At 42.7% G+C, this 14,820-nt stretch overlaps 1 protein-coding gene across 4 annotated transcripts in view; it reads right to left on the bottom strand.

Moving 5' to 3' along the window:
• Nucleotides 1-14,820, bottom strand: part of cap2 (cyclase associated actin cytoskeleton regulatory protein 2) — a 134,648-nt gene that overhangs the window by 36,165 nt on the left and 83,663 nt on the right. For all 4 annotated transcript variants that reach the window (XM_052016562.1, XM_052016564.1, XM_052016565.1 and 1 more), the window contains 2 exons: nt 12,477-12,562; nt 8,408-8,513 (listed from right to left, as the gene is read on the bottom strand). In XM_052016562.1, coding sequence (XP_051872522.1) covers nt 8,408-8,513; nt 12,477-12,562 — 192 coding nt within the window. The remainder of the gene's footprint in view (nt 1-8,407; nt 8,514-12,476; nt 12,563-14,820) is intronic.

Genomic DNA, 14,820 nt, shown 5'->3' with positions numbered 1-14,820 from the left:
GGACTATGATATCGTGGCTATTACTGATACGTGGCTGACGTCAGGAGAGGAGTGGATATTGAATATTCCTGGTTTTCGGTGTTTGAAGAGGTGGAGGGGTGGCGATACTGGTCAGGGACACTGTTACGGCTGTGGAAAAGATGGATGTTGTAGAAGGATCATCTCTAGAGTCCGTATGGGTGGAGTTAAGGAACAAGAAAGGAGCAGTTACTCTACTAGGAGTATTCTATAGGCCCCCCAGTAGCAGTAGAGATATAGAGGAGCAGATTGGCAGGCAGTGTTTGGAGAGAAGCAGAAATAACAGGGTTGTTATAATGGGAGACTTCAACTTCCCAAATATAGACTGGAACCTGCTTAGTGCCAAAGGTTTAGATGGGACAGAATTTGTTAAATGTGTCCAGGAGGGATTCCTGACGCAGTATGTTGACAGGCCGACTAGAGGGAATGCCATGTTAGATCTAGTTTTAGGAAATGGACCGGGACAGGTGAAGGATCTATTGGTGGGTGAGCATTTGGGGGGACAGTGACCATTGCTCCATAACCTTTAAAATTGTCATGGACAGGGACAGGTGCAGAGAGGACAAGAGGTTTTTCAATTGGGGAAGGGCTAACTACGAGGCTATAAGGAGAGAACTTGGGAGTGTAAATTGGGATGTCCTTTTTGAAGGAAAATGTACCATGGGGATGTGGTCGATATTCAGGGATCTTATGCAGGATGTTAGGGATAAATATGTCCTGGTGAGGCAGAGAAGGAATGGCAGGGTGAAGGAACCGTGGGTGACGAGAGAGGTGGAACGACTTGTTAGGGAGAAGAAGGTAGCATATGTGAGGTATAAGCAGCAAGGTTCAGACAGGGCCCGTGAGGAATATAGGGTAGCGAGGAAGGAACTTAAGAAAGGGCTGAGGAGAGCTCGAAGGGGACATGAAAAGGCTTTGGCTAGTAGGGTTAAGGAAAATCCCAAGGCCTTTTTCAAGTACGTGAAGGGTAGGAGGATGGCTAGGGTGAAGGTAGGTCCGATTAAGGACAAAGGTGGGAGAATTTGCCTGGAGGCGGCAGAAGTTCTGAATGAGTACTTCTCTTCGGTATTCACCAGGGAGAGGGGTCTTGATGATGCAGAAGGGAGTGCTGGTAGGGGTAATGTTCTCGAGGTTGTTGATATCAAGAGAGAGGATGTGTTGAAGTTGTTAAATAATATTAAGACAGATAAATCTCCGGGGCCTGACGGAATTTTCCCCAGGCTGCTTCCAGAGGCTAGGGAGGAGATTGCTGAACCGCTGGTAAGGATCTTTGAGTCCTCGTTGTCTACGGGGGTGGTGCCGGAGGATTGGAGGATTGCGAATGTGGTCCCCTTATTCAAAAAAGGTAATAGGGATAGGCCGGGGAATTATAGACCGGTGAGTCTCACGTCTGTGGTGGGTAAGCTGTTAGAAAGGATTCTAAGGGATAGGATTTATGAACACCTAGAGAATCATGGACTGATTAGGGACAGCCAGCATGGCTTTGTGAAGGGAAGATCTTGCCTCACAAGCCTGATAGAGTTCTTTGAGGAGGTGACCAGGAAGATTGATGAGGGCAGTGTGGTGGATGTGGTTTACATGGATTTTAGTAAGGCGTTTGATAAGGTTCCTCATGGTAGGCTTCTTCAGAAGGTCAGAGGCCGAGGGATCCAAGGAAGCTTGGCTGTGTGGATTAGGAATTGGCTTGCATGTAGAAAGCAGAGGGTTGTGGTGGAAGGAGTGCCCTCGGATTGGAAGGCAGTGACTAGTGGTGTCCCGCAGGGATCGGTTCTGGGACCTCTACTTTTTGTGATATTTATAGATGACTTAGATGAGGGGGTGGAGGGCTGGGTTAGTAAGTTTGCGGACGACACTAAAATAGGTGGTGTTGTGGATAGTGTGGAGGGCTGTCGGAGCTTACAGAGGGATATTGATAGGATGCAGAGCTGGGCTGACAAGTGGCAGATGGAGTTCAATCCGGAAAAGTGTGAGGTGGTACACTTTGGAAGGACAAACTCCAGGGCAGAGTACAGGGTAAACAGCAAGGTACTTGGCAGTGTGGAGGAGCAGAGGGATCTGGGGGTTCATATTCACAGTTCGTTGAAAGTTGCCTCACAGGTGGAAAGAGCAGTTAAGAAGGCCAATGGGATGTTGGCTTTCATAAGTCGCGGGATTGAGTTTAAGAGCCGCGAGGTTATGATGCAGCTTTACAAAACTCTAGTTAGGCCACATTTAGAGTACTGTGTTCAGTTCTGGTCGCCTCATTATAGGAAGGATGTGGAGGCATTGGAGAGGGTGCAGAGGAGATTTACCAGGATGCTGCCTGGATTGGAGGGTATTGAATGAGGAGAGGCTTAAGGTGCTAGGGCTTTATTCACTGGAAAGGAGGAGGAAGAGAGGAGACATGATAGAGGTATATAAAATATTGAGAGGAATAGATAGAGTAGACAGTCAGCGCCTCCTTCCCAGGGCACCAATGCTCAAGACGAGAGGTCATGGCTTTAAGGTTATGGGTGGGAGGTTCAGGGGAGATGTCAGAGGGAGGTTTTTCACCCAAAGAGTGGTTGGTGCATGGAATGCACTGCCTGGGGTGGTGGTGGAGGCAGATACATTGAACAGGTTCAAGAGCTTGTTGGATAGGCATATGGAGGAATGTGAGATAGAGGGATATGCGGGAGGAAGGGGTTAGGTAGTGTGAGGGTGGTCTGATGGACGGCACGACACGGTGGGCCGAAGGGCCTGTTTTGTGCTGTATGGTTCTATAACTTATGCATTTGAAAAAGATGAAACATTGAGGAAAGTATAACTCACTATATTTTCCTGAAGTGGGTACTGTACAGTGTAGAATTTTCTATTAAGGGTACAATTCCTCACCAGGTGTGTAATTACATACACTGTGTAATTCCTTTCCTGCAGCTAACTGTTCTGCTCTTAACCAGGCTTTATACATTGAAGTTAAACAGGCAAAGGGAATTTGAATCACCCTGAGATGTTTCTCCCGACTGCACCTCAGTTAAAAGCAACCATCAAATGGAAATATGGATACAGCTGCTCATAACTTCTCAGGGTATGTATTTGCAACCTCTCCTTTTCAAAAAGGAAACAGGAGACTCAAACAGCTGAAAAAAAGATGTTAAAATAGGTTTCCACTTATACACTGCATAAATGAGGCTTGACAACATAATCGTGGCTGGTTTAAAGGAGGTGAGCAGGCCAAATAGGAAGTACTGTACGAAGCAATTCTCTTTTACAATTCCCATCCCCACCCACTTTCCACAGTTAGAGATGGTTGCCAATTCAGACTAGAGAAGTTCCTGGTGTAAACTAAAGCTGTTCCATGCAATGTATTTCTGTCCTACATCGCCACAGCCAATGATATACTTTTGAAAATTCACTGTTGCACTGTAAGGGACACAGCAAGGACAACAAACAATATAATAATGATTGGATAGTGAGATCTCCAACTTTACTGGTCTAAAGAACAGTACTCATTTATTCATAGAATAATATTTCCCTCTGAAACCGTGCTATTTAAATGGCCAACACTCAAACTGGATTCAGTCTGTAAGGAGTTTGTACGTTCTCCCTGTGTCTGTGTGGGTTTCCGCCGGGTACCCCGGTTTCTTCCCACATTCCAAAGACATACAGGTTAGGAAGTTGTGGGCATGCTATGTTGGCGCCGGAAGCGTGGCGACACTTGTGAGCTGCCCCCAGAACACTACACAAAAAGATGCATTTCACTGTGTTTCAATGTACATGTGACAAATAAAGATATCTTATGACCTTCAACGACTTCAACTATAAACTCACCTGTGTCTTAGCCATAGATGAAGTGGTTGTCAGGGTCATGGTCTTCTCAGATTCCTAGCTCAGGCTACTGCTGTGATCTCTGCCATATCTCACAGTTTGCTGGTCACTGATGCATGAGGGACATCACCCAAAGTTCATTACCAAGGAGAGGAGACTTCATCTAACTTTCCCTTCAGCCCACAGGGAGATCTCTGTAAAAACACAAGTGCAACTAGCACCTTGGGGCCAGCTGCACTCATGTACTTAGAGATCGCCCTGACAAGTTCCTGCTAGGAACACTTGATTGTAACTCTGGACATTATCTGCACCCTCCTTGCACACAGAACACGTCACTGTTCTTCACTAGCCTGACTAAATCCCTCCTAAGAGTGGACGTGATAGAATGGACATGAACAGGATAGTAGTAGGAGAGTCTAGGATCCAAGGGCAGAGCCTCAGAATAAAGGGACGTCCCTTTAAAACTGAGATGAGGAGGAATTTCTTCAGCCAGAGGGTGGTAAATCTGTGGAATTCATTGCTGTGGAGGCCAAGTCATTGGGTGTATTTAAGGCAGAGATTCATAGGTTCTTGATTGGTGAGGGGGTTAAGGGTTATGGGGAGAACACAGTTGAGATAAAGAAAGTTGCCCATCATTGACTGGTGGAACAGACTCAATGGGCTGAATGGGCTAATTCTGCTCCTGTATCTTATGGTCTTGACCCAAAGCAATTTGCCATCCTATCCCACCATTGCAGCATCCACTCATTTAGTGGCAACACTGCCCTGTTGCTGGATGAGAGCTGCTTGCATCATGTTATGTTCCTTTAAGAGCTGCCTGCAAAGATCACATGTTAGGTTACAGTACGACAACTGGGAGAACACACAACACACCATTAAGGGACACCAGACTGAAACTGACAAAGCATTAGTTTCAAGTATCATACAGGGAAAACCTTACAATCCTGTTCTGTGAACCTTGCAAATGGAGTCATTGCCCTTTGTGCAGCTTTTACAAGCAGTGTTGGGATGACCCAGAATGACCAAAATAAAACATCATCGCCAATTTCTTGGTCAAAACAAGTTCTGCTTTTGCATTACTGTTGGGGTCCTCTGGTGAAGTTTTATGATGGAACATCATAAGACCGTCAGAAATAGGAGCAGGATTAGGCCATTCAGTCATGGCTGATCTTTTTTTCAACCCACTGTCCTACCTTCTCCCCATAACCCTTACTAATCAATCTCTGCCTTAAATACACTCAATAACGGCCTCCACAGCCCTCTGTGGCAACGAATTCCACGGATTCGCCACCCTCTGGCTGAAGAAATTCTTCCTCATCTCAGTTTTAAAGAGACATCCCTTTATTCCAAGGCTGTGCCCTTGGATCAGTGCTTGGGCAAACAAAAATCGAAGCTTACAAAGGGCTACTGATAGGATGCAGAGCTGGGCTGAGAAGTGGCAGATGGAGTTCAATCCAGAGAAGTGTGAGGTGGTACACTTTGGAAGGACTAACTCCAAGGTGGAGTACAAGGTTAGTGGCAGGATTCTAGAGAGTGTGGAGGAGCAGAGGGATCTGGGGGTTCATATCCACAGATCACTGAAAGTTGCCTCACAGGTGGATAGGGTAGTTAAGAAAGCTTATGGGATGTTAGCTTTCATAAGTCGTGGGATCGAGTTTAAGAGCCACGAGGTAATGATGCAGCTCTACAAAACTCTGGTTAGACCACACTTGGAGTACTGTGTCCAATTCTGGTCGCCTCATTATAGGAAGGATGTGGAAGCGTTGGAGAAGGTGCAGAGGAGATTTACCAGGATGCTGCCTGGATTAGAGAGTATGGATTATCAGGAGAGACTAAAGGAGCTAGGGCTTTACTCACTGGAGAGAAGGAGGATGAGGGGAGACATGATAGAGGTATACAAAATATTAAGAGGAATAGATAGAGTGGACAGCCAGCGCCTCTTTCCCAGGGCACCAATGCTCAGTACAAGAGAGCATAGCTTTAAGGTGATGGGTGGGAAGTTCAAGGGAGATGTCAGAGGGAGGTTTTTCACCCAGAGAGTGGTTGGTGCATGGAATGCACTGCCTGGGGTGGAGGTGGAGGCTGATACGTTGGTCAAGTTCAAGAGATTATTTTAAATTCCTCCATATGCTTATCTAACAGAGGGATATGTGGCAGGAAGGGGTTAGATAGTCTTAGGTGTGGTTTAAAGGTCGGCACAACATGGTGGGCCGAAGGGCCTGTATTGTGCTGTATTGTTCTATGATTAAAAATCCTATCAAAAAGTCAGGAGTTTAATTTCTTGATAGATGCAAAGACACCCAGAAACATACATGATAATGTTCCACTTGGGGTTAACCTGATTTCTTCCAATAACACAGTGTTGTTTCTAATGGAGTTGTACAGATGAACTGAGGCCATTGTGTAACCAAAGGTCCTTGCTATCAACTTCATTTACTGGCACGCAGAGGACCATAGAATATGCTGGGATGGGGCCACAAACATAATCTTTTAAAAATCTGCTCCAGAAAACCTAGGTTATTATCTTTTAGTACACAACCATATTGCTTTCCCAGAGCAATCAAGGGCAAATGAACCAAATTATGACAGACATTTGCTGACCTCACAGTGAGCAGACAATTTCTCATAAGCAGCTCACCTTCCAGTAAACAATTTCATCTCTGAAAATGATTAAGACCATCTCTGCTGCCAAGCTTGGAAGTATCAACCATGTGTCGTATGTAATTGAAATTTACTCCAGTGTATGTTCTCCCTGTTCTTCTGCTAAATTTTAATAAACACAGAATACGTCAAAGAGGAGTCAGTGCCCATGTACCCAAGTGCTAAAGGTCAGCAGTCATTACAAATTCCCTCCAGCAACAGTCAACCAATTTTTCATCCCTTAATGCTGAACATAAAAGTTAATCTCTGGCATTGCACTCTGCACTGTTTTACAGCTTGTTTTTAAAAATGACATTCTGGAAAGTAGAATGGGGAAAGACGAAAAACCTAGGTTTTACCACTCAATGCACAATAGTGTCATTAGAAGGGGAAGTGATCTCTAAAATGGAAACATGCACCTACTATACAAAATACAAGCATGGTTTTGACCTGCCATTTAAAGAAAGATTAAATAAACTCCTGTATGAAGCCCCATACTCCATAGAAAATTACCTTTTAGTGAAATTGAGTCATGTTTCAAGCAGACTGCTTATCCATTTATCCAGGTGTTTTGAATGTTGGCATTTATTGAGTATTGCATATTACAAGTTACCCACTTCCATGCCTATATAAAGGGCTGCTTTACTCCATAAGGCTCAATTATAGCACTCTCTTCTGTGTCAGCTGTGCATGGGTTCGATTCCCCTTCAAGCATGTAAGCATGAAATCAAGCTGACAGTCCAGTCTTGCATCGATCAGGCTAGAATTTCTATTGCCCAAAGCAACACTTTCAATTGTTAAGTGATAAATGCAATTACTGAATGCAATCTGCACTTCTGTGCACTCAAAAATTATAAAGTATTCCCCATTGCCTATAATATGCATTTGTACAGAGGCTGCTGGGCACCGGCAGGGACATCAATCAATTAAAAGTGGATGATTGATATCAATCTTGCAAAAGTACACAATCCATACGCATCTTGCCCATGGTGCAGGCCTCAAGACATTGGAACAGACTTTTATTAAAGGCACTATCATTACCTGGCCTGACATCTTTCAGTTGGTTGAGCAGCAAAGCCTTCAAACAAATCTGAATGTCCCCGAGATGGTCCATCTTGCAGACCAGGACAATTCCTGCCTCAGGTGCTCACCTCCCACCATGCAACAACTCATTGGCTGTCAGAGGTTTATAGTGGTCATCCCCGACAACTGGGAAAAGTAATCTCAGAGACTTAAAGAGCTGTTGCTGTGACAGGAGATCGAGCAGCAAAGTGCAGGTTTCACACATGGCTCTGCTGTCAACTCAAGGCTTATAAACTGAACTTCAAAGGGCCTGGAATTTGACATTCTACTACACATGAAGCACTTATCTGATGTACACGTGGAAGTTACTCCCCTGCCGTCCTGCATCAAACTGATGACATTCTCTGTGTAGCACACAAGGACGACTTTCCACCCTGGGCCTTTCAGGTTAGACATTAAACCAAAGGCACTGTCTGTCTTCTCTGGCAGCATTATTTCAAAGACCAGCAGAGATCCTGCTGATGTCTTGGCCAGCACTAATTCCCCGACTAACATCAGTAAGACAGATTGTCTGTTCATTATCATGTTACTGCTCATGGGAATTTACTGCATGCACAACTGGCTGCCACATCTCCCACAACAGTGTCTACACTTCAAAAGCATTTGACTGGTTGTCGAAAGGTTAGTGATGTCATGAAGGGCATCATACAAACATAGTCATGTCTTCTTAATCATATTGTTACACATGAATATACATAGAGAATCAAGAATTTGGAATTCCTTTCCATGGATTACTATTACAGCCTTTTAAAATGGAATTAGAATGCTGTTTAAAATGGAAGAGGCACACTAAAATGGAGGAGGGAGTAAGCAAAAGATAGAATTGGGCCAGGCCTCTCAAGGATGCCAATGAAGACATGGATCCATTAAGGATACTTACAGCCTTATTCCACGAGAGCCCAGTGGTGTGGTACTCCTTGATGTAAGCCTGAAGTTCTGTCCAGATACCGAGAAAGGATTTGACCCATTCTACATGTCTCTTGTCACTGCAGTTGAAGAAGAGAACAATGGAGATTAATTTATTGAGAATTTAGCTGAAACTATTTAACGTGAAGATCGACTTTAGATGGCAGTAAACTTCCCTTTTCATACCAAACAAAATATCGAAACAATACCAGATAATGAACACAATTTTCAAATTCCTGGTAACAGCACGTCTTAAAAGCACAGTTGTAAAATAAATGGACATTAGAGGGAAAAATAATGACCATTTTTAAAGATGACCCTGGCCCTTAACTGATAATATCCAAGTGTAGTGACAACACTTCCAGAAGCGGGGTAGGGAAAAATTTAGAAACAGATATTGGCGAGTGAAAGAATCAGCAAATTAAGTTAGATGTATTGCGCGTCTATGCATGCATGTGCAGGAAGGCAGCAACAAGGCTGTACAGCATATGCAATGGTGGAAAGTTTCATGGGGATCATGGCCCTCCATAACAGGGAATTATATTTGTTGTACAGATTACAAATGAAGAAAAGGCAGGGGTTGCTGAAGAAGTACAAATAATGGAGTAAGAGATGCCACATTTCTGTCACCTGGAGCAAAAGGTTTTGCCCTGTTGAATAAAAATTTCTCCCTTGTTGAGATAACATGTCAAAGGGCATTAGAAGTGAGGGAAGAGAAAATGGAGAAGGACAAAGTGATAAGCAGAAAGAGTAGGAAACTGTGAATACAGGCTAATCACCAGATCTAGAGATTAGAGAGAGGCTGATTAACTGGATCACGAATACGACTGCAGTTATAGGTGCAAAATGACCCTTTGCTCCAAACCTATTTAAAACCAAGTATAGCAGCTATTCCTGGATAAAGCAACTACAAAAAAATTCTATAGTAGAAACCATTATTTAGACAGTGTGAAATCTGGATATCCATGCCAATTAGAAATATTAACTCCTGCAAATGATAGATTGTATTTACTAATCTCCACAAGAAGATCTCTGAAGAGTTATGGGCTGATTCAAGTGTTTGATACCTGGGAATCCTGTTCAGAGCAAGATAACTAAGCCTAAATGTACAGTTTGTTATTATCCGTTACCATCACTTGGGATCAAAAGACTTAACTCATGCTGGAAAATAGTAGGTTCTTATTGTGAATTCTCTGAAGAAATTGTTTACATTTCTTTGGTCTCTATGGGAAAAAATAACCAGAATATTTTCAGAATGAGGCCAATTGTTTCAGCTCTCATTACCTGAAGGATTAATTTGTAATCTACAAGCCTAGAGTAAAATATACTGCACTACACCATTGGTCAGAATCTTCCTCCTTCACCAACAGGACTTGGGACTGACTTGTTCATACACATTACTGCCAGGGGAAGCTTCCCCTCCTCCCATGTGGTTGCAGTATCTATTTCATGATTTTGCATTTTTGGATGGAATGAAACAGTTCTCCCTTTTTATAACAATAAGGAACCAAATAGTCTGAATTTGGGAAGTATCAACCTGTCCATAAATATTATTCCTGTGCTGGTTGGGGTGCAAGGGATGTTTCAAGCTACACTAAAGGCATTCAGAACCATCTAAACACTAATACAATCAGTGCCCAAGTGGCCTGACAAGCCTAGTCGAGTTTATTGTCATATGCACAAATACATAGATGCAATGAAAAACTTTTTCATTGCACAGATGCAATGAAAAACTTACTTGCAGCAGCATCACAGGTACATGGCATTAGAGGCACATTCAGAAGAAAAATATAAATTATACAAGAACTGTGCAAGAAAGAACACAATTAGAATCAAAAAATAAAGAAAGTTCATTGCAGAAATGACTTTAATTTCCTGATATGCAGAGTGCACTGGGTGATTAATGCAGGGGTCTGATAGCCTAGGACACAAAGACATCCTCCCCAGTCAGCCCTGGAATATTAAAGGCAGTAAACCACATTAATACTGCCCCAAATCAGATTGCTTTCATTGCCCACAGCTAAAAACACCCATGGAAAACCATGAAACCATATGTGCCACATACAATGGAGGAGGGGAAAGTTCCTGCCACAGTAATGAACCTCAATGCTTAGTATTGAACTATGTGGTGCATTTAGTGTTCGGAAAAACCTTTGATCTCAACAGGCTATAAACAAAGCCCCACACACACGCAGAAGCACATACAGTTAAATGCCAATGCAGGAAATGGCTGAGGAATTTTTGTTTTAAAAAGTTCTCTCTAATTGCTGAAATAAGGTATTGAGACATTCTCAGCTGGCTCTCTAACTGGTTGCCAACTGCACCTGTTGTACAGAGTGTCAGGAGATGACTAATGCTCTAGAGGGACTTGTTCGAAAGGGTTCAGACAGCCGAGTTCTTAAGCGCGTGTCATATGGTAGACAGTCCAGAATGATACACAGCATTTCCTTTGTCTTAAGTACAAATGAAAAATGTAATCCACACCCTCGGCTGCATGCATAAAAATTTCAAAACAAAAGAGCACTTGTATCAAGATCTTGAGCCTAAAATGATTGAGATTTGTCTACAAGCAGAATTAGGATTCTCTTAGCAAACAGCAGTTTTGGAATCTGATTCTCAACAAGACATTTTCAGGAATTGTAAGAAGAGTTTTTGCTTACTAAACACTGGGGTGTCAGTGAAACAACAAAAACTAACCTCGTTTAATTACTCTACCAGGAAATGAAACATCCAAAAACTATTTCTTTTAAAAGATTTTTTTTAATGCATACTGGCAAATCCAGCATTTAACACCTCTCTCTTGTTACCCTTGAGAAGGTGCTGTAGTACCAGTTGTGAATGTACTCCCACAGTTCTATTAGGGAGAGAGTTCCAGGATTTTGATGTGGCAAAACATGGTGTGTGAGGGGCACCTACACATAGTGGTGTTCCCATGCATCTGTTGCTTTTGCCTTCCTGGCAGGTTTGGAAGACACTGAAGAGTCATGCCCTGCATTTTGGAGAAACTACACACTGCAGCCATGGTGTGCCAATCAAGAGGGCTGCTTTGTCCTGAATGGTATTTAATTTCTTTGAGCAGAGCTGCAAGTCCAGGCAAGTGGAGAGTATTCCATTCACTCTCCTAAATTGTACCTCGTAGACGGTGGAAAGGCTTTGAGGTCAGGGGATGAGTCATTCGTCACGGAAGGAGTCATTCATCATGGGATACTCTGCCTTTGCAGTTTCTAGTATTAAGTTTTCATTCAATGGTGGCCACCTGGTATGTCATTGGTAGAGGATTCAACATTCTAATTTAGGCCTAAAACCCAACAAGTTCACGAAGAGGACTTTGGAAGGTCACCTGGGCAGGGTATACCTTTGTCATGCATAGATTCGGCGCCTAGATTAATGTTGGGTGACGTCCAATACTATCTTTACATTTTGCAATAACAGTTGACACATACAATTAGCATGGTGGAGACACAAGAGATTCTGCAGATGCTGAGAATCTGCAGCAATACAAAATGCTGGAGGAACTCAGCAAGTAAGACAGTATCTATGGAGGAAAATAAACAGTCGACGTTTCAGATCAAGACCCTTCATCAGGACTGGAAAGGAAGAAGGCAGAAGCCAGGATAGGTGAGTACAGGTGAGAGGGGGGAAGGAAGGTGGGTGGGGGAGGGGTGGATGAAAGTGATGTAGGAAGCAGGGAGGCGATAGGTAGAAGAGGCAAAAGGCCAAAGAAGGAGGAATCCAGTCAGAGGGGGCAGTAGACAATGGAAAAAAGACTTGCAAGTTGGGAGTAGATGTGACGTGAGGTGCAGTCAAGACCCAAGAGAGGCACTAAATGTATTGACCTCCAAATGTTATCTTTCAAGATTTTTCACTAGACACGGTATTGGCAGGAAGTAATCATTCACTGCTGAACTCCACTTAAATTTGTCTTCAAAATATTTTCCTGTATTGGAATTTATTTCTAATTTTAAGCCTTGTAGAACAGGCAAACAGCAAATTTAAACAGAGCACACAGTGTGGATAGGAGAGCAAAAAAAAAGAAAACTTACATGTCCTTAAACTCCTTTAATACTCTGTTAGTATAGAAGGTGGCAGCATCATTCATCTCCTTAACAAAAGGACCTGGCTTAGGGGTCTAAGCCCACGACGAAACAGCGAAGCATCAGAAGAAGATGGATGCAGAGAAGAGAGGAAGTTGGAAAGGGAAAACACATTAGATTCCACTGTTTATCAGTATCACCCAGTTAAAAAGCAAGTAAAGCAGATGTCGATAATCCCTGATGTTGTCACAAGATGCTGCAGAATATTAGGTGGCCATTTGACCCATCATACCGATGCCAGCTCTTAAAAAGACTAAAAAACCAGACATTTTAAACCCAGAGTGAGCTCCCTCAGTGATATAAGCACCAAAAATGCAAGATCAGATTAAAAACTTAATCTAACTTGTTAGGACTCCATTCATATCTGACCGAACAAATGAATATATTTGAGCTTTACATTACTAATTGCTAGGAGCTTATCACACTGGTTCCCAAGTCTCTGTGCCCATAGCAAAAACTAATTTCCAAAGTGGCTAATCTAATGGAGATGGTCAAAAGTATGCAGCAGCAGCCTGTGAGAAGAGCAGCAGCAGCCTGGAACAAGGCTAGGAAGCTGAGAGTGACCATGACCTCTTCAGGCAAAGCAGTACAGGGACACGAGGCTGTACAAGAGAACACAGAAGGCCACACAGATCTCACCGAGGACTAAAAGCATGGGAACAACGTTGGCCCTTCTACTGGCATGATTTCAGGGGAAAGTAAAACCTGGTTGTTAGTAATGGCTTAGTTTCAGGTTGGTGTGTTTGAAAATTGCACTGAAGTTGATTTGTGCATGTTATACTATTATTGACCGAGTTTAGTGCCAGAACAATATGCTTGGCAAATGAAAATTCTGCCTAAAAGTCTGGAATCCAATTTCCTAATGGGTGCTCAGACACTCAGAAATGGTCAGAATATTGCTAGACTCTGGGTTAAGCTGAGTTTTTAAACTGTACAGTACCATTTTTTTTAATTGTTCAAAGGAATTTTGTAAGATAACAGATAACTGTTTATCCAGTCTCTCAAATTCCATACCTGCCATTAAGCTAAAACCAGGTCAATAACACTTTAGTTTGACTGTTCCTTTGCATATCCAAGGATTCCAGCACTTCATGCCAACATTTGAGTTCTATAAACTCAGTTTTCTGCTTCTGGAGCTGATTTCAAACAAAATTTTCATTTTGAGGTTAAGTACAAGTACGAAGCATCATTACAATATTGGCAAATGAGCTTGTGTGTTTGGTGGGTGTATAGAGTCATAAGGTTAATACAGCATGCAAATACAGGCCCTTCTGCCCAACTCGTCCATGCCAACCAAGATGCCCATCTAAGCTAGTCCCATTTACCCGCATTTGGCCCATATCCCTCTAAACCTTTCCCATCCATGTACCTGTCCAAAGTTGTGTGCCAGTGTTTCGAAGGCCATGAATCCCATCAACTTTCAAGCTGCTTGTGCTTACTGTGGCTCAGGATCATCCATCAATGAGGCCAGGTTGTAAAACAGCCCACTCTAACCCTCTAACCTCACAATGTGCAGACAGAACATACCAACATGCAAGAATCTAATGCACAGATAAAACTAAACTCACTGTGTTTTGCAGTACAGATTATTAAACTGAAAAGTTGTCCTAAAATAAGGAAACCTAATAGTTACTCTCCCAATAAACTGTTGAAGCTAGGTCAAATTTCCGAATTGAAATTTACAGAATTATGTCAGTTAAATTATTAAAGGATACATAACAGAGGCAGGCAGGCAAAACCTTGGGATGTGAAAATCCTAAATGCCCTGAGAATTAGATCTACAATGATTCTGGTTACCATTTATTCCAACTTGTACTGATCCAGCTCCTCGGCAGAAAATGCTACTGAAAATACTTGTGAATGTCCAAAAGATAATGTTCTTGATAATGTAAGATGCAACATGTCAAGAATAGTGGTTTCAGATTGCCACAATTGAATGGCAGACTGTCTAAAGAGTTAAATAGCCTGTTCCATTTCCTATACAGTCAGGATTATAAACCATGCTTGTCACATAAACAATTCCCATGGAATTGTTTGCAGTCTAATCTCAATATTCAGAGATGATTAGAACAACTTCAGCTTTGCTACTTTGGTTTAAAAAGCCACTGAGATGTGGTTGCATATTCTGGTGTATTTGCTGCACTTTTGTAAAAAAAAAAGAGCTTTGAAAACTTCTGCACAGTCTCACTGTGTGCAGTCAAATCACTAATCAAGTGGAGCTCAAGATCACTACTGTGTCATGGAGGAACTAGAAGCCATTGAATAGCACCGACTGACACTGCAGCATTCATTC

The sequence above is a fragment of the Pristis pectinata genome, chromosome 5 (assembly GCF_009764475.1).
Source record: "Pristis pectinata isolate sPriPec2 chromosome 5, sPriPec2.1.pri, whole genome shotgun sequence".
Lineage (NCBI taxonomy): Eukaryota > Metazoa > Chordata > Chondrichthyes > Rhinopristiformes > Pristidae > Pristis > Pristis pectinata.
Note: the sequence above shows the minus strand (reverse complement) of the source record. Positions and strands in the feature narration are given on the sequence as shown.